General features: G+C 37.7%; 1 protein-coding gene across 1 annotated transcript in view; it reads left to right on the top strand.

Annotated features, from left to right (window-relative positions):
* The window catches only part of STK31 (serine/threonine kinase 31), a gene marked incomplete at both ends in the record, with an annotated part of 79,643 nt that overhangs the window by 40,513 nt on the left and 13,013 nt on the right, over nt 1–26,117 (top strand). The window contains 6 exon segments of the mRNA XM_080932615.1: nt 212–292; nt 2,515–2,640; nt 8,799–8,927; nt 9,096–9,182; nt 16,258–16,407; nt 20,062–20,184. Of these exon segments, the coding sequence (XP_080788741.1) occupies nt 212–292; nt 2,515–2,640; nt 8,799–8,927; nt 9,096–9,182; nt 16,258–16,407; nt 20,062–20,184 (696 nt within the window).

Raw genomic sequence — 26,117 nt, 5'->3', positions numbered from 1 at the left:
AATGACAGCATGTTATAAAGATTACAATATCTTGTTTTTATTTTACTTTGAATATGGAGTGAGTCGTATTTTGCTTGATAGTTCTTGAAGTAGAAGTAAAATATTAAAGATTAAGTATTTTATTAGAGGAAAAAGGCAGATGGAAATATAAAAGCATTGTGTTACAGTTGAGTGCATGTTGATCTATAATAAAAATACTTTCTAACTTTAGGAGAAGCTGAATAGCTTGACCCAGAAATGGTTCCCTGAGCTGCCTCTGCTGTATCCTGAAATAGGATTGCTTAAATATATGGTAAGCTATGTTTCCCCTGAGAATTGCCACCATTTCAGCATCAGATTTATAGTATTATTTCTATGAAAATGTTCCCAATAAAATAATTAAAAGGGTTATTTGAACTGTTCCTCAAGACCGTCTTAAACCAAATAGTTTAAAGTAGAGATATGGATGTGAGCTTAGTTGTCTTTCTAAGTAGGACTCACAAAGGTGGGAGATTAGTACATTAAATAACTCAAAGAATAATTAGGAATTAACTTTGTGGGGAGAGTTATCATACTCCTGGTGTGGATAAAGAACTGGGTGACGCACTGCTATTCTCTGATTTTTAAAATTACTCCCTAGACTCCTTGGATTCCAGAATCCAATATGTAAAAGTTCTTGACATGGAATGGTACAATATTTGAACATGTGATTTTGTTTTTGATTTTTGAGAAAGGGTCTTGGGACACTGCCTGGGCTAACCTTGAACTTGTCATCCTCCTTTGACCCTGCTGTGAGTTCTAAGATTACAGACTTGAGTAACCATATCCTGTTTTCTCAGTATACTTTTAAATCATATCTAGAATACCTAGAAAAATATAAGTTTTACATAAATTAACCAGCATACAGTGTTTAGGAAATGCATGACAAAACTTTTATTTTGAATATTTTCACTTAACAACAGATTGGATACAAGGAAGCAGAATCCACAGATTGAAAAGACAGTTGTGTTTATTTATTGAGATTGTCATTAGTGCATGGCCAGAGATATGATTCAGAAGGTGGAGTGCTTGATTGGCATGCATGGAGCCTTTCTTTCAGCTTTCCAGATTTGCATAAAATGCATTTAGTGGCACACATTAGCAATCTCAGTACTTTGGAGATAGAGACAGGAGGATCAGAGTCCAAGGCTAGCCTGGGCTACATGAGACCCTGTTTCAAAAAAAAAAAGGTGTTATTAAGTAATGATAATAGCAGAGTCACTCTATAAAGAAATGTTTATGAGTTTATTTTCACAGTTGTGTAAGATTAAAGTTTATGTAACTTCATTGCTCCCAATGCCACAAAAACAAAAACATTCTTTGAACAGTTATTATAAAGTCTGTCCATATGATATTTAAAAATGATGTGTGAACTGAGTATCATAACTTATTCATATAATCTCAGATTTTTGGGAAACTGAGGCAGTGGGATTACCTACAGTTTGAGGGCAGTCTGGCCTAGGTGACCTGAATTCCAGTATAGCTTGGGATACCAAGTGAGACCTGTCTTAAGAACCCAAACATCAAACCAAAATAGTAAAGAAAACCCCCAAAGAAATAGTTTAAAAAAAGTCTGTTTCTCCTTGAAGGCAGTAACTGTATCTTTAGAGACTGTCTTGTGTCTGATACCCTATACTGTATCCTTAATACTTAACTTTATAGCCACCAAGAAGTATAATACAGTTAGAAATTATAATGGGAAAATGATAGCAGTAGTTTCATCACAGTATGGATACAGGGATTCTCACAAGGCCCCATCTTAGATAAAAAAAAGTCACAGTCAGTTACTGACTCATGAAAGAGGGAAAATCAGTCTTCCCCAGGGATAAGCCCCAATGTTATTCAATATAAAGCAGTTAGCACTAAAAACATAGACATGTGAGCAATGGTAAGTGGACTTATCAGGTTGCATTTATATATTTATTTGTATATGTGTGTAACAAATATTAATAACAAAGAGACTATGAATTTGCGAGTAAGGAGACTTGGGGTTTGAAGAGGGGGCATGATGTAAATACAGTACGTGTATATGAAAACTTAAAAATAAGTTAATAATCTACTAAATATATAAAAATGGCAATAATTTCTTCATTTAAGGATGTTAGGCAGGATAGAGGTGTCAGCCATTATGTTGTAGTCATAAGTTTTAGATTTCTCATTGCTGTTCTATAGCTAATTTTACTTGTCTTTATTTTAATTTTTTAGGACATATATGAAGTTTTTCAAGTTAAGTAATGCATTTCCTTTTAAGCTTGTCTTCTTAACCTCATTTGTTTCTACAATCTGCTCTAAATTTAGAGCAGTGACTAAATGTCTGGTAATTACATAGTAGATAAGAGTTCAAGAGCCGGAAATTTAAAAGAATCTAAACTTTAATAAGCATTTTTTTCTTTCTTAGTTAGTTTGATGACCTTCACTGCATTTATTGCATGTCCCTAATCTTGTGATTTGAAAGCCCTGAGACATTGTCTAAATGTAATAAAAATTTGTGTCTAGAATTCAGGTGGTCTTCTTACTACGAGCTTAGAGCGGGACCTTCTTGACACTGAGCCCATGAAGGAGCTTAGCAGCAAGCGTCCTCTGGTGTGCTCTGAGGTTAATGGGCAGACAGTTCTCTTAAAGGTAAGTTTACGCTCTGATCTATGGAACTCTCAGAAGTATAAAGGAAGTGGTGGCTTTACTTTTAAGGAGAAAAAGAAACTTGCTATTCTTAAAAGTATAAAAGCTGACTGGTATGGTTATCATGTTAGAGCTTATTTTGACTTCAAAGTCCTTCTTTCCTTAATGAGTACTGTCTTTACTAGGGTTATTGATTTTCTTTTTTAGGGCAATTTACTACATTTCCATAATATAGCACTCAGTGCAGATGAAGAAGGTACTTAATAACTAAAATAGAAAAATAATAGGCTCAGGATATTTGCCACCTGGAAGAGCAGAGATCCAGGGATGCAGGCCTGGTGAGACTGCGCTGCGAGTAGCTGGGGCACAGAGAGGTCTGGGTTGAGCACACGGAAAGCGCGCCTCCCCCTATTGGTTCAGGGGAGCAGGAAATCTGCCTTAGGGACTCGGTTTCCACAAGGAAGGCCCTGGTGTGCAGACAAAACACTGAGGCCATTTGCCACCAAAAACAGCAGAGATCCAGGGACGCAGGCCTGGTAAGATTGCGCTGGGAGTAGCCGGGGCACAGAGAGGGCTAGGCCTGGTGCATGGAAATCACAGACCCCTGATTGGTGCTGGCACTATATGAAGCAGAAATGCTGCCATAGGGACTCGGTTTCCACCCAGAAGGCCCTTGCGTGCAGACCAAATGCTCAAGCCATTTGCCACATAAAACAGTGGAGATCCAGGGACACAGGCCAGGTACACGGGAGAGACGGGAACCAATTACTGACAACAAGACCACATATAATCACAGACAACAAGATGGCAAGAGGAAAGAGAAAGAACTAACTAAATGGGAACCAAGACAACCTGGCAACATCAGAACCCAGCTCTCCTATCACAGCAAATAGCAGAATGCCAAACACACCAGAAAAAGAAGACTCAGACCTGAAATCATACCTCAAGATAATGATGGAGATCTTTAAACAAGAACTGGAGGAAAAGCATAAAGAAATAGAAGCTTTTAAAGAGGAAACAAGAAAAACACTCAAAGAAATCAAAGAACTAGAGGAAAACAACCAAAGAGATGAAGGAATGGAAGAAGGAATTTAAAATGGAAATGGAAACAAGAAAGAAAACACTAAAAGAGACAACCCTGAAGGTAGAAAACCTAAAAAAGAAATCAGGAGTCACAGATGCAAGCATCTCCAACAGACTACAAGAGATGGAAAAGAGAATCTCAGGGGCCGAAGACAACATTGAAAACATAGACAAAACAGTCAGAGAAGATGCAAAAGCCAAAAAGCTCCTAACCCAAAATGTCCAGAAGATGCATGACACAATGAGAAGACCAAACCGGATAATAGAAATAGAAGAGGGTGAAGAGTATCAGTTAAGAGGCACTATAAATATCTTCAACAAAATCGTAGAAGAAAACTTCTCTACCCTTAAGAATGAGGTGACCATGAGCATAAAAGAAGCCTACAAAACTCCAAATAGAGAGGACCAGAAAAGAAATTCCTCCTGACACATAATAGTCAAAACGCCAAGTGCCCAAAGCAAAGAAAGAATACTAAAAGCAGTAAGGGAAAAAGGTCAGGTGACATATAAAGGCAGACCAATCAGAATCACACCCGACTTCTCAGCAGGGACTATGAAAGCTAGAAGATCCTGGACAGACATCATGCAGACCCTAAGAGAACACAAGTATCAGCCCAAGCTGCTATACCTAGCAAAAACTCTCAGTCACCATAGATGGAGATACCAAGATATTCTAGGACAAAACTAAATTTACACAGTATCTGACCACAAACCCAGCACTACAATGAATTATAGGTAGAAAACCGAATACAAGGAGAAAAACTACATCCTAGTAAAAACAAGAAAATACCTAAGGAAGAAAACCAAAAGAAGAAAGACATACAGGCATAATTCTACCTCCAAAAGCAAAAATAGCAGGAAACAGCAACCACTATTCCTTAATATCTGTTAACATAAATGGACTCAATTCCCCAATAAAAAGACATAGGCTATAAGACTGGATAAATAAATAGAATCTAGCATTTTGCTGCATACAGGAAACTCATCTCAGAGACAAAAATAGACACTATCTCAGAGTAAAAAGTTGTGAAAAACCTTCCAAGCAAACGGCCCCAAGAAACAAGCTGGAGTAGCCATTCTAATATCAAATAAAGTAGATTTTCAACCAAAAGTTATCAAAAAAAGATAAGAAAGGACACTTTTTACACATTACAGGGAACATTTGTCAGGGGGAACTCTCAATCCTTAACATATATGCTCCAAATACAAGAGCACCCATGTTCATAAAAGAAACCATATTAAAGCTCAAAAAATACATTGCACCCCACACAATAATAGTGGGAGACCTCAAAACCCCACTCTCATCAATAGACAAGTCATGGAATCAGAAACTGAAGAAGGACACGGTGAAACTTGCAGAGGTTATGAACAAATTGGAATTAATAGACACCTACAGAACATTTCATCCTAAATCAAAAGAATACACCTTCCTCTCAGCACCTCACGGCACCTTCTCCAAAATTGACCGTATAATCTGTCACAAAACAAGCCTCAATAGATATAAGAAGATTGAAATACTCCCATGCATCTTATTAGATCACCATGGTCTAAGGCTGGTCTTTAATAACAACAAAGAAAACAAAAAGCCCATATACCCATGAAAACTAAACAATGCTCTATTAAACAATAACATGGTCAAAGAAGAAATAAAGAAAGAAATTAAGGATTTTCTAGAATTTAATGAAACTAAAAACACAACATACCCAAACCCATGAGATGCAGTGAAAGCAGCACTAAGAGGAAAACTCATAACTCTGAGTGCTTCCAAAAAGAAACTGGAGAGAGCATATACTAGCAACTTGACAGCAAGGTTGAAAGCTCTAGAACAAAAGGAAGCAGATACACCCGAGAGGAGTAGATGTCAAGAGATAATCAAACTCAGAGGAGAAATTGACCAAATATAAACAAAAAGAACCATTCAAAGAATCAACAAAACCAAGAGCTGGTTCTTTGAGAAAATTAACAAGATTGATAAACCCTTGGCCAGACTAACTAGAGGGCAAAGAAAGAGTATCCAAATTAACAAAATCATAAATAAAAGTGGAGACATAATAACTGAAACAGGAAATTCAAGAAATCATCAGATCCTACTACAAAAGCCTATACTCAACAAAGCTGATAAATATGGAGGAAATGGATATATTCCTAGACAGATAACAGATCCTAAAGTTAAACCAGGACCAGGTAAACCATCTAAATAATCCCATAACACCTAAAGAAATAGAAGCAGTCATCAAAAGCCTCCCAACCAAAAACAGTCCAGGTCCAGATGGGTTCATTGCAGAATTCTGTCAGACATTTATTGACAACCTAATACCAATACGCTCCAAACGATTCCACAAAAGAGTCAGATGGAACACTACCTAACTTATTTTTCGAGGCCACAATAACCCTCATTCCTCAACCACACAAAGACCCTACAAGGAAAGAAAACTTCAGACCAATATCACTTATGAACATTGATGCAAAAATACCCAACAAAATCCTTGCAAACTGAATCCAAGAACACATCAAAACGATCATTCACCATAATCAAGTAGGCTTCATCCCTGGGTGCAGGGATGGTTTAATATACGGAAATCCATCAATATAATCTACCATATAAACAAACTCAAAGAAAAAAAACCACATGGTTATCTCACTAGATGCTGAGAAAGCATTTGACAAAATTCAACACCCCTTCATGTTAAAAGTCTTGGAAAGAACAGGAATCCAAGGCCCATACCTAAACATAATAAAAGCAATATACAGCAAACCAGTAGCCAACATCAAACTTAACAGTGAGAAACTTGAAGCAATCCTGATAAAATCAGGGACTAGACAAGGCTGCCCACTCTCCCCCTACCTATTCAACATAGTACTGGAAGTCTTGGCTGGAGTAATTAGACAGCAAAAAGAAATCAAAGGTATACAAATTGGAAAGGAAGAAGTAAAAACATCACTGTTTGCAGATGACATGATTGTGTACTTAAGCGACTCCACAAATTCTACCAAAGAACTCCTACAGCTGATAAACAAGTTCAGCAAAGTGGCTAGATATAAAATTAACTCAAACAAATCGGTAGCCTTACTCTACTCAAAGGACAAACATGAGGAGAAAGAAATTAGGGAAAAGATACCATTCACAATAGTCACAAAAACTATGAAATACCTTGGTGTGACTCTAATTAAGCAAGTGAAGGACCTGTATGACATGAACTTCAAACCTCTAAAGAAAGAAATCGAGGAAGGTCCCAGAAAACGGAAAGATCTCCCATGCTCACTGATTAGAAGGATCAACATTATAACAATGGCCATCTTACCAAAAGCAATCTACAGATTCAATGTAATCCCCATAAAAATTCCAACCCAATTCTTCATAGAGTTGGAAAGAGCAATGTGCAATTTCATTTGGAATCACAAAAGACCTAGAATAGCAAAATCCATCCTCAACAACAAGAAAACATCTGCAGGAATCACCATCCCTGACCTCAAGCTATATTACAAGGCAATTATGTTAAAAACTGCATGGTATTAGTAGAGAGATAGACACGTGGATCAATGGAATATAATAGAAGATCCAGAAATGAGCCCTCACATATATGGTCACTTGATTTTTGACAAGGAGCTATAAATATTCAGTGGATAAAGACAGACTCTTCAACAAATGGTGTTGGTCCAACTGGCACTCAGCATGTAGAAGAATGAAAATGACCCTTTCTTATCTCCTTGTACAGAACTCAAGTGCAAGTGGATCAAAGATCTTCACATTAAACCAGGCACACTGAAACTATTAGAAGAGAAAGTAGAGAAAAACCTTAGAACACATAAGCACAGGAGAAAATTTCCTGAACAGAACATCAATGGCTCGTGCTCTAAGGTCTAATATCGACAAATGGGACTTAATGAGATTGCAAAGTTTTTGAAGGCTAAGGATATTGTCAAGAAACAAATCGGCAGCCAACAGATTGGGAAAAGATCTTTACCGACCCCACATCTGATAGAGGCCTAAATTTCAAGGCATTCAAAACTAATAAGTTAGAAACCAGAGAATCAAAAACCCTATTAAAAATGGGGTACGGAGCTAAACAAAAAGTTCTCAATTGAGGAATATCGAATGGCTGAGAATCATCTAAGGAAGTTCTCGGGATTCTTAGTCATCAGGGCAATGCAAATCAAAATAACCCTGAGATTCTACCTCACACCAGTCAGAGTGGCTAAGATCAAATATTCAGATGACAGCAGGATGAGGAGAAAGAGGAACACTTCTTCACTGTTGGTTGGGTTGTAAACTGGTAAAACCACTCTGGAAATCAGTTTGGTGGTTCCTCAGAAAATGGGACATAGTACTACCAGAAAACCCAGCTATTTCACTTCTGGGCATATATCCCAGAGAAGCTCCAACGTACAACAAGGACACATGCACCACAATGTTCATAGCAGTCCTATTTATAATAGCCAGAAGCTGGGAAGTACCCAGATGTCCTTCAGTAGATGAATGGATACAAAAATTGTGGTATATTTACACAATGGAGTACTACTCAGCTATCAGAAACAATGACTTTATGAAATTCTCAAGAAAATGGATACATATAGAGAATATCATCCTGAGTGAGGTAACCCAGTCACAAAGAACAGACATAATATGCAGTCACTGATAATTGGATACCAACCCCTGAAAGCTCTGAACACCCCAGAACAACTCATAGACTATATAAAGTTCAAGAAAATCAAAGGCCAAAAAAAAAAAAAAAAAAAAAAGATGAACAATCATTATGCTTAATCTTTACACACCAAGATAACTTTGACTATTTCCAGGTTACATCTTGGTTCACATGTACTTTAAGCTCATTGTAACTAGTAAGATTTTAATGCATAATATCAAACCTTTAAAATAAATCAAGTACTGACAAAAATGTATTCATATACTTTTATGCAAAAATGTTTTAAAAATCTGTACATTTATCTTTATTTTTTAAAATGAAGTTGTTAAATAAAAAAGAGAAATAATATAATTTATAACACTTAAGTTAAAATAAAAAATTAGAATTAGGTTTTTAGCGTTGAAATTATGAATGCTGACTTTTGTTGTTGTTTAGGGTTATTCTGTGGATGTTGACACAGAAGGGATGGTGATTCAGAGAGCAGCTTCCTATCATAGAGCTTGTGGATATGCTAAAGAAGAAGAGTCTGGGTTACTGCCATTGATATTCCTGTTCATGTGTAAGGTAAAGTGCTTAAGTTAGTCTACAGGAGAATACTCTTTAAAAATAGGTTTTAAAGTAGTAATATATTCTTCTTAATGTAAAATAGTAGTTACCTCATAGAATTAGTATACAATACAAATATATTGATGAATTGTTCACATGAGATACATTTTCTACTTTGCTTCTTAGTCTGACCCTGTGGCATATCTGATGGTCCCATATTACCCTAAGGCAAACCTGAGTGCAGTTCAAGCCACTATGCCTTTAACTTCAGAAGTAAGTAAAAATCATTTCCTAGTTACATGAAATGAGAAACTAATATTTACTATGTAACACCCAGCATTATATGCTGTTCTGCACAGATATTTGGCCTAAATTCTTTTTTCCCTTTTTTGTACTTTCTTTTTTTATTGGATATTCTCTTTTTTACATTTCAGATGTTATTCCCTTTCCCCCAATACCCTCTTACCATTATCTCCCATTACCTCTATGAAGGTGCTCTCTCTCCCAACCACCCTTTCCCTCCTCAATGCCTTGGCATTCCCCTACACTGGAAAAATTAGCCCTTATTGGACCAAAGACCTCTCCTCCCACTGATGCCAGAGAATGCTATCGTGTGCTGCATATGCACCTGGAGACATGAGTTTCTCTATGTGTACTCATTGGTTCGTGTTTTAGTCCCTGGGAGCTGTGGTGGGTTTGGTTAGTTGATAATTTTGTTCTTCCCATGGGGTTGCAAACCCTGTCAACTCCTTCAGTTCTTTCTCTAGTTCCTTCATTGGGGTCCTGTGTTCAGTCCTATAGTTAGTTGCAAGCATCTTCCTTTGTATCAGTATCGCTCTGGCAGAGTCTCTGAGGAGGCATCCATATCAGATTACTGCTCATAAGCACTGCTTGGCATCAGAAATAGTGTGTGGGTTTAGTGGCTGCATATAGGATGGATTCCCAGGTGAGGCAGTTTTTGGATAATCTTTTCTCCAATTCCTGTTCATCTGTTTGTCCCATTATTTCCTCCCATGAGTGTTTTGTTCTCCCTTCTAAGAAAGACTGAGGCGTCCACCTGCCCTTCTGTTTGGGCTTCATAGTTTCTGTGAATTGTTACATGGGTATTCTGAGGTTTTTGGGCTAGTATCCACTTATCAGTGAGTGCATACCATGACTGTTCTTTTGTGACTGGGTTACCTTACTCAGGATGATAGGTTCAAGTTCCATCTATTTGTCTAGGAATTTCCTGAGGTCATTGTTTTTAATAGCTGGGTAGTACTCGATTGTGTAAATGTACCACAATTTCTGTATCCATTCCTCTGTTGAAGGACATCTGGGTTCTTTCCAGCATCTGGCTATTATAAATAAGGCCACTATGAACATGGTAGAATATATGTCCTTGTTATATGTTGGAGCATCTTTTGGGTATATACCCAGGAGTATAGCTGGATCTTCAGGTAGAACTATGTCCAATTTTCTGAGGAACTGCCAGACTGATTTCCAGAGTTGTACCAGCTTAACAACCCCACCAACAGTGGAGGAGTATTTCTCTTTTTCCCCATCCTTGCCAGCATCTGTTGTCACCTTAGTTTTTAATCTTAGCGATTTCTGACTAGTGTGAGATGGAATCTCAGGGTTGTTTTGATTTCTATTTCCCTGATGGCTAGGGATGTTAAACATTTCTTTAGGTGCTTCTGGGCCATTCGATATTCCTCAGTTGAGAATTCTTTGTTTAGTTCTGTGCCCCATTTTTAATAGGATTCTTTGATTCTCTGGAGCCTAACTTCTTGAGTTCTTTGTGTATATTGGATATTAGCCCTCTATCAGATGAAGGATTGGTAAAGATCTTTTTCAAATCTTTTGGTTGCCATTTTGTTATTTTGACACTGTCCTTTGCCTTACAGAAGCTTTGCAATTTCATGAGGTCCCATCTGTTGATTCTTAATCTTAGAGCATAAGCCATTGGGGTCCTGTTCAGGAAAATTTCTCCTGTGCCTATATATGTTATAAGCTCTTCCCCACTCTCTGTTCTATTAGTTTCAGTGTACCTAGTTTTATGTGGATCCACTTGGACTTGAGCTTTGTACAAGGAGATAAGAAGGGATAGATTTGCATTCTTCTGCATGCTGACTGTCAGTTGAACCAGCACCATTTGTTGAAGAGGCTGTCCTTTTTCCATTGAATGTTTTTAGCTCTTTTGTCAAAGATCAAGTGACCATAGGTGTGTGGGTTCATTTTTGGGTCTTCAATTCTATTCCATTGGTCTACCTGAATGTCTCTGTACCAAACCATGCAGTTTTTATCACAATTCATCTGTAACACAGCTTGAGGTCAGGGATGGTGTTTCCCCTAAAAGTTTTTTTTATTGTTGAGAATAGTTTGTGCTGTCCTGTTGTTTTTGTTATTCCAAATGAGTTTGCAAATTACTCTTTCTAACTCTGAAGAATTGAGTTGGAATTTTGATGGGGATTGTATTGAATCTATAGATTGCTTTAAGTAAGATGGCCGTTTTTACTGTGTTGATCTTTTCAATTCATGAGAATAGGAGACCTTTCTACCTTCTCAAGTCTTCTTCAATTTCCTTCTTTAGAGACTTGAAGTTCTTCACTTACATGGTTAGGATCACACCAAGATACTTTATATTCTTGTGACTATTGTGAATGGTGTCAATTCTCTAATTTCTTTCTCAGCCTTTTTATCCTTTGAGTAGAGGAAGGCTACTGATTTGTTTATGTTAATTTTATATTCAACTACTTTGCTGAAGTTGTTTATCAGCTGTAGGAGTTCTCTGGTAGAATTTAGGGGTCACTTAAGTATACTGTCATATCATCTAATAATAATGATATTTGACTTCTTCCTTTCCAATTTGTATCTCTTTGACCCCTTTTTGCTGTCTGGTTGCTCTGGCTAGAGAGAGTGGGAAGCCTTGTTTATTCCCTGATTTTAGTGGGATTGGTTCAAGTTTCTCACCATTTAGGTTGATGTTGGCTACTGGTTTGCTGTATACTGCTTATACTATGTTTAAGTATGGGCCTTAAATTCCTGATCTTTCCAAGACTTTTAACATGAAGGTATGTTGAATTTCTCAGCATCTAAAGAGATGATCATGTTTTTTTTTTCCTCTGAATTTGTTTATATAGTGGATTACATTGATAGATTTCCATATGTTGAACCATCCTTGCATCCCTGGAATGAAGCCTACTTTATCATGGTGTATGATTATTTTGATGTGTTCTTGGATTAGGTTTGCAAGAATTTTATTGAGTATTTTTGTATCAATGTTCATGAGGGAAATTGGTATGACATTCTCTTTCTTTGCATGGTCTTTGTGTGATTTAGCAATGATTGTAATTGTGGCTTTGAAGAATTAGTTGGGTAGTGCTCCTTCAGTTTCCATTTTGTGAAATAGTTTGGAACATATTGGTATTAGGTATTCTATGAAGGTCTGATAGAATTATGCACTAAACCCATCTGGTCCTGGGTTTCTTTGTTTTTGTTTTTGTTTTTTTTGTTTTTTTTTTGTTTTGGCTGGAAGGCTTTTGATGACTGCTTCTTTAGGGGTTATGGGGCTGTTTAGATGGTTTATCTGATCCTGATTTAACCTTGGTACTTGGTATTTGTCAAGAAAATAGTCTATTTCATCCAGATTTTCCAGTTTTGTTGAGTATAGGCTTTTGTAGTAGGATCTGATGACTTCTTGAATTTCTTCAGTTTTTGTTGTTACATCTTCCCTTTCATTTCTGATTTTGTTAATATGGATACTCTCTCTGTGCCCTCTAGTTAGTCTGGCTAAGGATTTATCAATCTGGTTGATTATTCTCAAAGAACCAGCTCCTGGTTTTGTTGATTCTTTGTATAGTTCCTTTTGTCTCTATTTGGTTGATTTCAGCTCTGAGTTTGATTATTTACTGCCATCTACTCCTCTTGGGTGTATCTGCTTCTTTTTGTTCTAGAGCTTTTAGCTGTGCTGTCCAGATGTTTGTTTATGTTCTCTCCATTTTTTTTTTTGAGGCATTCAGAGCTATGAGTTTTCCTCTTAGCACTGCTTTCATTGTATTTCATAAGTTTGGGTATGTTGTGTCTTCATTTTTGTTAAATTCTAAAATGTTTTTTATTTCTTTCTTAATTTCTTTCTTGACCATGTTATCATTGAGCAGAGAGCATTGTTCAGCTTCCATGTGTATGTGGGCTTTTTGTTGTTTTTGTTGTTTTTGAAGACCAGCCTTAGTCCATGGTGATCTGATAGGATACATGAGATTATTTCAATGTTCTTGTATCTGTTGAGGCCTGTTTTGTGACCAACTATATGGTCAGTTTTGGAGAAGGTGCTGTAAGGTGCTGAAAAGAAGGTATATTTTTTTGTTTTAGGATGAAATATTCTATAGATGTCTGTTAAATTCATTTGGTTCATAACGTCTGTTAGTTTCACTGTGTCTCTGTTCAGTTTCTGATTCCTCGATTTGTCCATTGATGAGAGAGGAGTGCTTAAGTCTCTCACTATTATTGTGTGTGGTTCCATATATGCTTTGAGCTTTAGTAGAGTTTCTTTTATGAATTTGAGTGCCCTTGTATTTGGAGCATGGGTGTTCTGAATTGAGAGTTCATCTTGATAGATTTTTCCTTTGATGAGTAAAAAGTGTCCTTCCTTATCTTTTTTGATGACTTTTGGTTGAAAATCTATATTCCATATTAGATGGCTACTCCAGTTTGTTCCTTGGGATCATTTGCCTGGAAAGTTTTTTTCCAACCTTTTAATATGAGGTACTGCCCCCCCCCCCTTTTTTTTTGGCTGAGATGAGTTTTATGTATGCAGCAAAATGCTGGGTCCTGTTTACGTATTCAGTCTGATAGTCTATGTCTTTTTATTGGGGAATTGAGTCCATTGATGTCAAGAGATATTAAGGAATAATGATTGTTGTTTCCTGTTATTTTAGTTGTTAGAGGTAGAATTATGTTTGTGTGCCTTTCTTTTAGTTTTGTTGTAAGAGGATTATTTTCTTGCTTTTCCTAGGGTGTAGTTTCCCTGCTTGTGTTATAGTTTTCCATGTATTATCCTTTGTAGGGCTGGATTTGTGCACAGATATTGTGTAAATTTGGTCTTGTCCTGGAGTATCTTTGTTTCTCCATCTGTAGTAACTGAGAGTTTTGCTGGCTATAGTCACCTGGGCTGGCATTTGTGTTCTCTTAGGGTCTGTATGATGTTTGTCCAGGATCTTCTAGCTTTCATAGTTTCTGTTGAGAAGTCTTTTGTAATGTTGATCGGTCTGCCTTTTAATATTGCTTGTTTTTTTTTCCCCTTACTGCTTTAAGCATACTTTCTTTGTTTTGAACATTGGTGTCTTGAATATTATGTGGTATGGAGGGATTTCTTTTCTGGTCCAATCTATTTGGGGTTCTTTAGGCTTCCTGTATGTTCATGGTTATATCTTTCTTTAGGTTAGGGAAGTTTTCTTCTATAATTTTGTTGAAGATATTTACTGGGCCTTTTAGTTGGGAATCTTCACTCTCTTCTACACTTAATATCTTAGGTTTTGTCTTCTCATGGTGTCCTTGATTTCCTGGATGTTTTGGGTTAGGAGCTTTTTAATATTTACATTTTCTCTGACTGTTGTGTCAATGCTTTCTGTTATCTTTTGCCCCTGAGATTCTGTCTTCCATCTCTTGTATTCTGTTGGTGAGGCTTGTGTCTATGACTCCTGACCTCTTTTCTAGGTTTTCAATCTCCAGAGTTGTCTCTCTTTGTGTTTTCTTTATTGTTTCCATTTCTGTTTTTAGATCTTGGATGGTTTTATTCAGTTTTTTTCATCTGTTTGTGTTTTCCTGTGTTTCTCTAAGGGCTTGTACTTGTTTATCTGTGTTCTTCTGTATTTCTTTAGGGGAGTTATTCAGATGCTTCTCAAGGCCTTCTTTCATCAACACGAGGCACGATTTTAAGTCCAAATCTTGTTTTTCTTGTGTGTTGGAATATGCACTACTTGCTGTTGTGGGAGAGCTGGATTCTGATGTTGCCTGGTTGTCTTGGTTTCTGTTGCTTAGATTCTTGCACTTGCCTCTTGCCATCTTCTTATTTTTGATGTTAGTTGATCTTGTCTCTGAATGGAGCTTGTCTGTCCTGTGCGTTTGTGGGCTGTGGGCTCTGGAGACAGGTCTGGGTGTTTAGCCCTCTATGGGTAGGCTGTGAGTTTTAATGGCGATGGGCCAGTTCTAGCTCTGGGTGGAGATGGAGGCCTGGAGGATATACTCAAGAGGTACTGTGATACCTGCGCCCTGAGAGTTCCAGGAGGTCTCTCCCCAGATAGGCAGTGGAGAGAGAGCATGGGCTCTCCCATGGCCTCAGGAGGAAGAAAGCTTCTGCATCTCCTTTGGGTGCTCAGCTCACTGCAGGTAGGCCGCTAGTCCTGACGGCTGCATTATTCTATTTCATTCTTGCCTTTATTTTGTTATACATGAGAAAAATGAGGCTGAGAAAGATTAAGTGATTTTTTTCACAAAACTTGTTTAACCAGAAGTAGAACTGAAACTTGAAGTTACATCTTTCTGGTTCCAGAACCCAGCCACCCACCCACCCCACCCACCCACCCATCCATCCATCCATCCATCCATATATTTATACACGCATATACACACACATTTATGTAGTTGCCTAGAACAGTAGTTAGTATCTGAAGTTTTAAGTGGCAGCTTTAGCTTTTATCATTATAAATTTGTAATTAGAAATAGTAATTTCTATTTCTAATTATTAAAGATGTTCTGATCATTCCTATTTAGTAGCATTATTCATTCTCTTCTAGCTGCTTTATGTAGTGCTTATTTATAATTTTAGTTGCCTTAGAAGTGTGTGTGTGTGTGTGTAAAAACCATTTAGACTTTAAATCAACTACATAAACTATTACTTTCCTATTGCTATGATAGAAAACCACAAGTAAGGCAACTTATAAAAGAAAACATTTAATTGGATTTAAAATTCCAGAGTGTCCCAATGGTAGAATAAGACATGGTGGTGGCAGCCATCAGCCTTCTTTTCAAGACAGGAGGCATAGAGTGTACTAGGAATGACTCAAGTCTTCTGAAATGTTTAAGTGCGCCCTGAAGTGATATATATTCTCCAACAAGGTCAAACTTCCCAAACCTTCCCAAATCATCTAGGGACTGAGTTTTCAAACACATGAGCCCATGGAGGCCATTCTTGTTTAAACCACTCCACATAGTTAAGCTTTATCTAGCCTTTTTGTCTATGCTGTATCTTTACCTTGAAGGAAACTTTACTTTAGGTCTAGGATAGTCTTTTAATAAGGACAAAATTTATATATTAAAATGAGGTGTCAGTTTTCTAAACTCTGCCTTTTCAATGTGTATTTATTTGCAGGAAGCTTTAAAAGTCATGAAAGGTGTTGCCCGAGGACTGCATACATTGCACAGTGCTAACATAATTCATGGATCACTTCATCAGAACAATGTATTTGCCTTAAATCGTGAACAAGGGATTGTTGGAGATTTTGATTTCACCAAATCTGAGGTAAAATATCATAGATTTATAGGATAGAAACTACTTATTAAAGTGGTTCAGTATTTATACACAATGTGTTGATTGATTTAAGATCTGCACTTTCAGTTAAGGTGTGTCATGTGGTATAAATAGAATCTGTCATAGTCATCTGGATGGTAGTGAGCAGTGTGTGGCTTTGCCATAAATACAGAAACAATATGATGTACTCAGTGGCATCGATCATTACTTTTCTCAGTAGAAAACAGTTGCTAGAAACATGTGAGAACCTTCTTTCATTCACAGATTAAATTTAAATATGCATACATACAGTACATTTTGAAAGCCTGGGAGCCATGGATTTTTTTATTTAGTTTAAATCTAGGTTCAACTATGTGGCTTTTAACTTGTTGCCACATTATCTTCCATTAGGCAGTTTGGAAAGAGAACAAAGTTCAGACAATTAAGGGAACATGATATTTTTATGTGTATGTGTGGAATAGTGTTCTAAGAATATATATGATCACAAAGAATTTTTCTGTTTAATTGACAAAGATATATATGTTTATTATATATAGCCAATTAAAATATGTATAACATAAATGGCTAAACAGTTCCCATTTAAAATTAAACAGCTTTATTGAGATAGAGTTTACACAGGAGATATTGTAGAATTCAGTGCTAGTTTTTAGCATATCCATATAATGATATATTGATTATCACATTCTAAAGTAGTTACTGATTCACAGTTAATTTTCATTTCTGCTTCTTCTCACCCATTGGAAACCAGTAATATACTTTGTGCTTCTGGATTTACTTGTTCTGTACTCTCATATAAGTAAAACCATCTAATAGTTGGTCTTTGGTGGATCATTTTTGTTGTCTAGTGCAACATTCAGAGTTAATCTATGTTGTTGAATGTTTAAGAACATAATTTTTATGGCCAAATGTATTTAATTGTATGTATATGTGATACTTTGGTGTGTGTTTTCATCAGTGGATAGATATTTGGGTTTACACTTTTGCTTTTGCTTGAGACAGCATCTCACTGGATAGCAAATCCTAGCTTTGAACCATCTTTGTAGCATAGGTCGTGAACTCCAAGTGATCTTCCTTCCTCAGCCTCCTACGTGCTGAGATTACAAGTACATATCCTCAAGCCTATCTCTAGGTTTATGGTTTTTAATTATTATGAGTTAGGATGTTATGAACATTAGTGTACAAGTTATTTATGCAGGCATTCTCATTGCTTTGGGGAATTGTAATGTAATTCTGTTTACTTCCTTTTGAAAATCCCTAGTGTTTGATAGAACACTTAACAAGTCACGTACAGGTTGAGTAATAGTTTGTATTACAGTTGATGTCCACATATCTCAAAACACAACTAGCAAACAAAACTAGCTTGCAAAAAAATAAGTCACTGTGGTATTTGAATATGCTTGGCCAAGGGAGTGGCACTATTAGGAGGTGTGCCCTGGTTGGAGGAAGTGTGTCACTGTGCAAGTAGTCTTTGAGACCCTCCTTGTAGCTTACTGGAAAACAGTCTTCTGATCAAGATGTAAAGCTCTCAGCTTCTGTAGTGCAACTGCCTAGTTGCTGCCATGCTTCCCACCTTGATGATAATGAACTAACTTCTGAACCTGTAAGCCAGCTCCAATTAAATATTTATAAGAGTTGGTTTAGCATACTGATACAGATGAGGATGCTTGTAGCTAACCATCAGGCTGAGCACAGGGACCCCAAAGAAGGAGCTAGAGAAAGGACTGAAGGAGCTGATAGGGTTTGCAACCCCATGGGAAGAACATTATCAACCAACCAAACCCTCCAGAACTCCCAGGGACTAAAACACCAACCAATGAGCACATGTGGAGAGGCCCATGGCTCCAGTTGCTTATGTAGCAGAGGATGGCATTATGTGGCATCAATGGGAGGAGAGGCCTTTGGTCCAGTGAAGGCTTGTTTTCCCAGAGTAGGGGAATGGCAAGGCATTGTGGTGGGAGTGGATGGTTGGGAGAGGAAGCATCTTTATGAAAGCAAGGGGAGGGGGGTGGGAGTAGGGGGAAAGGGGATAACATTTGAAATGCAAATACAGAGAATATCCAATAAAATAGTTTATAGTAATGAACAATAAAAATTTTAAGTAACGTAGCGATTCTGATAGGCTTAAAATAAATACTTATTATATTTAAATATAATAAATAAGGCCAATTTAATGTTGGCCTTCTTGAGAAACTTTTTTTAAGTGCCTATCATTTTTTTTTCTCATAAGCATCAGACAAATGTCCGGTTTCTTCACATACATTCTTGTCAAGCATTGCTGTTATGTACTTTGGTAATTTGGTCATTTATAAGTTTTAGAATAAATGCTGTATATAGGTATATAGTCTTAGTGGTTTTATATGATAGCTCAAAAGAATGAAAAATGAATATAAAAATAATCAAAAGTTGTACAGGATTTATAGATTAATTTTCTAAAACATTCTATTTTCCATATTAATTTATTTTAAGAATTACAGTAACATGAGAAAATAAGGATTTTACAAGTAAATGTAAGAATTCATGTCAGTTTATTTTTAGTGTACCATTGGTACAGTTGTGGACATGACTGTTCTGACCTTTACTCCTCCTCTTAATCCAGTCATCATCAGGCATTTTTTCCCAGTGTGCTATTTTAGTTGCTTCTTTAACATTCCCAGTTGATGTCTTAGCTTCTGGGTTTTAGTCTGAGACGTTGGGGTAGAGATAGTAAGTGGAGAAGACACAGTTGAGACTTAGTGATTTATGGTGGGCACTGTGCTAACTATCATTAACTTTATGACAGCTCTATAATGTAAATGTTATTTCCATCTTAAAAATTAGTGTGGACTTAGAGAAATTAAAATTTTAATCATACAGCAAATAAATGTGAGAGTCAGAATTGTAACTTAAAGGCAGACTGAATTTAGTATCATGAATTGTCATTAATTATTCTTTGATTTCTTGGAAAATGCTATATTTAGAAAATGGTCACAAAGAAAAAGTAATTTGTATAATTTCACTTAAAATATTTATAATGTCTATTTATAATGAATTAGAAAATAGTACTGCTTTGTCAATTTATTAAACTATCCAAGTAGGGGGTAGGGGAGGTGACTTCATGGGTAAAACGTTATCTGTGCAAGCCTGATGACCCGAGTTAATCCCTGGAAACGTGTAAAGGTCAAGAAAAACCAGTGCAGTGGCCTGAGCTTGCAATCCTAGCATTTCTAGATGGGAGGTAGAAACGGGAGAATTCAGTTTGCTGCCCAGTTTGCTTTAAGTAAGAAGTGTAGCAGCAGAAAGAACAAAAAGACCCTGCTTGAGTAAGGCAAAGGGAAAGGCTGTCTCCAGAAAGTTGTTCTCTGACCCCATATGTTTAGTGATGCACATGCTTGCTTCTCCATCTATCCATATTATACAAACATGCACATGTGCATATACACGTAGTAGATTAAAATAAAAGAAACACACAAAACAATGTCTGTGATAAAAACATGAGTCAGGCGTTTTCAGTCCACATCTGTATCTGAGTATAATAAAAGTAAAATTTGTAAGAATAGAAAATTATATATTTGATAGCTAGACAATGAAATATTTCAAAAGAATCTTAAAATTGAGAACAGAGTCTTTCACATAAAGCCTTTATTGTCTAAAATACTGTTTTTGTAGAGTCAGCGAGCTTCAGTGAGCACGTTGGTTGGTGGATTGAGTTTGCTATCACCAGAATTGAAAATTGGAAAACCTCCTTCTGCAAGTTCAGACTTGTATGCTTATGGCTGTCTTTTATTATGGGTATGTTGCTTTAAAAATCATTAATAATTTACACACATTTCATAATGTAAAGGGATGATTTTAGCTATTTTCAACCATTTTTTTAATGGAGAATAATGCTATACTTTTTTTCTTTTCTTTTGTTTTGAAACGGGAAGACCGAATAGGACACAGGGCTCCGCACCCGGCAACCAACAGTGGACTGTGAAAAGTGGGCGAGCCGGGCCGCTAGGCGGGCTCCTTGGGCGCCCAAAGGGGGCTCTCGACCCCCTGTATTCCAGTCTGTAGCCTGGAGTGGGCGGCGGGAAGGGTCGTTGTAGTCTGAGGAGGATCGACCGACTTCGGGCCCCACCGGGGTTGGAAGGGCGACCCTTCTTTTCTTCCCCCCGCCCCCCAGCCCCCACAGGTCTTTACCTCCGCAGGGAAGCGACCCGTATGCTAAGACCGCTCTTGGCGCAGTAAAAAGGCCGGAGCTGCGGCGGGGGCGCCCGGAAGGCGAGCGCACCCTGATCACAGCCCGGGTTATACAGGGAAGAGCCAGGGAATTGGGGAGTGGGCTGAAGGGAGGGAGATGAGGCGGAGAAAGGGAAGGTGAGAAAGCAGAGGAGGTCCCTGGACTGACCGCACCGAAGCCCTCTTTCCCCGCCCCGGCACGACTGGCCCCCCCACCCCCACACCCCATGACCAGAGTCTGGCCCTCATGCACCCGAGACGGGACACCCCGCACGCACCTCCGGGTGAGTGAATGTAAGAACCAGGGAGCTGAGCTAGGGACGCGCCCACCTTAGTTCTCAGTTAATGATCCATCTGCAGGTTCACCTTGTCACTAAACCATCCAGTTGGTAGCAGTGACGGGCAGTGTGTACAAAGGGCAAGGACTTAATCAACACAGGGCAGTGTGTACAAAGGGCAGGGTCTTAATCAACACAAGCTTATGATCCACCTCACTCATGGGGAATAATTGAAATCTCTGATCCCCATCAGGAACGGGGTTCAACGGGTTACCTGAGCTTGCCAGTGTAGGGTAGGCACACGCTGAGCCAGTCAGTGTGGTGTGCCTGTGGCCTTGGACCTCACAGACCTGTTATTGCTCAATCTAGGGTGGCTGAATGCCACTTGTCCCTCTAAGAAGTTGGGAGATGCTGACGGCTCAGGGTTCGAGTAACTAGTTAACATGCCAGAGTCTGTTCATTATGGGAATTAACCAGACAAATCGCTCCACCAACTAAGAATGGCCATGCACCACCAGGAGAAAGAGCTGTCAAATCTGTCCAATCCTTTCTGTATCAGGCCAGGTGAGGTTTCCTGTGTTGAGTAAAATTAAGCTGCAGGCTCCACTCCTGGTGGTGCCCTTTCTTCAATTCCTCTAAGTTTTAGCTTTGCAACTATACTTCCCCCAGCCCCAACCCAAAAACTTTGGTTTCTTGGAAGCTGCCCTGCGGGTTATGGGAATAATGCTGCCACGTAGCCGGTCAGCATCATTTATGGTCTGAACTATGATAGTATCTGATCGTCTTTGAACCTGACTTTCATTCTTGATTAATGAAAACATTCTTGGCAAATTGGCAAATGTTTTTGCTCTAGTCTGTCTTGTGCAATGCTACACTTTTTAAAAGTGGAATTTACTGTGTGTGTGTGTGTGTGTGTGTGTGTGTGTGTGCATGTAGAGGCCAGAAATAAACTTTGGATGAATTATTTAGGCGTCATCTTCTTAGACTGTTGAGTCAGGGCCTGTCATTGTCCTGGAACTTGCTAATAAGCAGGCTAGGCTGGCTGCCCATTAGTCTATAGAGATCTGCCTGCCTGCCCTCCCACACTGGTGTGATAGGCATGTGCATCTAAGCCCAGCTTCTTTTTTTCCTTCTTATTACAAGAGTTCTGGGGATCAAACTCAGGTATTCGTGCTTGGGTGGCAAGCAGTTTACTGACTATGCTATCTTCTCATGCTTAGAACTTTTAAAGAAGTTTTTTTTTTTTAAATTATAAACTGTTGATATCATTTTTATTACTATTAACTTTCTATAATATATATATATAAATTATAAGTATTACATTGTTTTGTTATACTCAATATTGACAGTAAATATGTTTTTATTTTACAGTAATATGTAACAAATTTATGCATGTATGGGAGATAATGCTAAGTGAACACTTGATATGTTCTTGCTTTTAGTGTATGCATAATGTTACACATTGCTTAAGAATTTGAGTAAGTACTGGACAGATGGCATGGTGCTTAAGAGTTTGAGTGGTTAGGTATTGAAAGGGAAAGATACCTGTTCTTCCAGTGAACATTGTATTTACCCAGGGATGAGCAAATGTTTTCTGTAACTGGCCAGCTCATTAAATCCTAAGGCTCTATGGCATGTTATGTGTTGTCAGTACTGAGTTCTGCTGCTGTAGCACTAAAGCATGAACAAGTGGATGTGACCTGTTAAATAAAAGTTTATTAATGGATTTTGAAATTTGAATTTTATATAGCTTTCATATCTTATTAAATAGTAATTCTTTGATATTCTTTTTTTAATTCTTTTTTTCCTTTTTTTCAATTTTATTGGAAATTCTCTGTATTTATATTTCAAATGTTATACCCTTCTTCCCACCCCCTTCCCCTCAACTTGCTTCCATGAAGGCGCTCCCTCTCCCAATCACCCTCTTTACCTCAGTGCCTTGACTGATGATGATGTTGTTCTTCTCATGAGGGTGCAAACCTTTCAGCTATTTCAGTCCTTTCTCTAGCTTTTTCACTGGGTTCCTATGTTTAGTCTGATGTTAGCTGCAGGTATCCTCATATGTATCTGTATGACTCTGGGAGAGCCTCCGAGGAGACAACCATGTCTGGTTCACACCAGTAAGCACTACTTGGCCTCAGCAATAGTACTTGGGTTTGGTGGCTGCATATGGGATGGATCCCCAGGTGAGGCAGTCTCTGGATGATCTTTTCTTCAGTCCCTGCTCCTCTATTTGACCTCATATTTTTTCCCCTGTTTTGTTCTTCCTTCTAAGAAGGACTGAGGCATCCACATCTGGTCTTCCTTCTTTTTGAGCTTCATAAGTTCTGTGGATGATTTCTTGGATACTCTGAGCTTTTTGGGGGGGGGGTAGGGGGCTAGTATCCACTTATAAATGAATACATAACCGTGAGTGTTCTTTTGTGACTGGGTTATATCACTCAATATGGTAGCTTCAAGTTCTATCCATTTACCTAGGAATTTCATGAACTTGTTTTTAATAGCTGAATAGTACTCGATTGTGTAAATGTACCATAATTTCTGAATCCATTCCTCTGTTGAAGGATAACTGGGTTCTTTCCAGCTTCTGGCTATTATAAATAATGCTGCTATGAACTTTGTTGAGCATGTGTCCTTGTTATATATTGGAGCTACTTTTGGGTATATGCCCAGGAGTGGTATAGCTGGGTCCTCAGGTAGTACTACCACCAAACTAATTTCTAGAGTGGTTATACCAGTTTACAATCCCACCAACAGTAGAGTAGTGTTTCTCTTTCTCTACATCCTTGCCAGTATCCGCTGTCACCTGAGTTTTTGGTCTTAGCCATTTTGACTGGTGTGAGGTGGAATCTCAGGGTTGTTTTGATTAGCATTTCCCTGATGATGAGGGATGTTGAGCATTTCTTCAGGTACATCTAAGCCATTCGATATTCCTCCACTGAGAAGTCTCTGTGTAGCTCTGTACCCCATTTTTTAAATAGGATTCTTTGATTCTCTAGAGCCTGACTTCTTGAGTTCTTTGTATATATTGGATACTAGTCCTCTATCAGATGTAGGATTGGTCAAGATCTTTTCCCAATCTGTTGGTTGCCATTTTTTCCTTTTGACAGTGTCCTTTGCCTTACAGAAGCTTTGCAATTTCATGAGGTCCCATTTGTCGATTCTTGATCTTAGAGCATAAGCCATTGGTGTTCTGTTCAGGAAATTTTCTTCTGTGCCTATATGCTCTAAGCCTTTCCCCACTTTCTGTTCTATTAGTTTCAGTGTACCTGGTTTTATGTGGAGATCTTTGATCCACTTGGACTTGAGCTTTGTACAAGAAGAAGGGATAGTTTTGCATTCTTCTGCATGCTGACTGTCAGTTGAACCAGCACCATTTGTTGAAGAGGCTGTCCTTTTTCCATTGAATGTTTTTAGCTCTTTTGTCAAAGATCAAGTGACCATATGTTTGTGGGTTCATTTCTGGGTCTTTGATTCTATTCCATTGGTCTACCTGAATGTCTCTGTACCAAACCATGCAGTTTTTATCACAATTGATCTGTAACACAGCTTGAGGTCAGGGATGGTGTTTCACCTAAAAGTTTTTTTTATTGTTGAGAATAGTTTTTGCTGTCCTGGTTTTTTTTTTTATTATTCCAAATGAGTTTGCAAATTACTCTTTTTAACTCTATAAAGAATTGAGTTGGAATTTTGATGGGAATTGCATTGAATTTGTAGATTGCCTTAGGCAAGATGGCCATTTTTACAATGTTGATCCTTCCAATCCATGAACATGGGAGATCTTTCTACCTTCTGAGGTCTTCTTCAGTTTCCTTCTTCAGAGACTTGAAGTTCTTGTCGTACAGATCCTTCACTTGCTTGGTTAGGGTCACACCAAGGTATTTTATATTCTTTGTGACTATTGTGAAGGGTGTTGATTCTCTAATTTCTTTCTCAGCCTGTTTGTCCTTTGAGTAGAGGAAGGCTATTGATTTGTTTGAGTTAATTATATATCCAGCCACTTTGCTGAAGGTGGTTTATCAGCTGTAAAAATTCTCTGGTGGAATTTTTAGGGTCACTTAAATATACTATAATATCATCTGCAAATAGTGATATTTTGACTTCTTTCTTTCCAATTTGTATCCCTTTGGCCTCTTTTTGTTGTCTTAATGCTCTGGCTAGTACTTCAAGTACTATGCTGAATAGGTAGGGAGAAAGTGGACAGCTTTTTTGATATCCTTTTAAATATTTAAAACATGAGAACAATTTTTTTGCTTATAGTTTATACAAAGCAAATAGTATCATCGATTTGCTGCAGAGGTTATAGTTTGCTAATCCATGTTCCGGCTAGTACAGATGAATGAAAGGAAAAGTCATTTAATTTAAAAGCAAAGAAATGAAGCTGTGTTTATTTGCAGATGACATAATTGTCAATGTAGAATATTTTTAGAAGTCTATATACAATCTGCTAGAACTACTTATCAAGGTAACAGTTTTAATTTCAATGCAATTATATTTCCTAACATACTAGTAGAAAATAAGAAATTAAAAATTATGAATATATGGCCCAGAGAGATGGCTCAGTGCTTAAGAACCCACCCAGGTTTGGTTTCCAGAAATCATATGGTGGCTCATAAATCATGAGTAACTCATGTTCCAGGGGATCTGATGCTCTCTTGACTTCAGTAAGCACTAGGCACACACATTTTATACATACATACATACAGACAAACAAAACACATATTAAATAATTTTAAAAATTATAAAAGCAGCTTGGTAAATGGCTCAGTGGACAAAAAGACCTACTGCGTAAGAATGAGGATCTGGATTTGAAGCCTTAGAAGCATGAAAAAGCAAGCATGGCTTCATGCTGTGCCTAGTTCAGGGACTAAGGAAGAGAGGAACAGAAGAAGACAACTTATGCACATGGACTTGTGTGTGCAGTTCCTCGCATACTCATAGAAAATCTTAAAAATAACAAAATATGAAATGTTGGATAAGTTTAACTAAAAATGTACAAGACAATGTACACAGAAAACTACAAAGCATTCCTAAGAAAAATTAAAGCTGCAGGTAGAGAAATACACTATTTATGGACTAGAAAACCTGATGTTTTATGAAAGTTCTACTCTTGATTGACATATAAATTCAAAGTGCTTTCAACAGAAATGCTGGTAGTTGTTTTGAGTGTGGAAATCAGCAATTAAGTATTGTAATATATGTTACAGTTTACATAAAATATTT

The sequence above is a fragment of the Micromys minutus genome (genome assembly GCF_963924665.1).
Source record: "Micromys minutus genome assembly, chromosome: 18".
NCBI lineage: Eukaryota > Metazoa > Chordata > Mammalia > Rodentia > Muridae > Micromys > Micromys minutus.
This window is presented reverse-complemented; position numbering and strand designations above follow the sequence as displayed.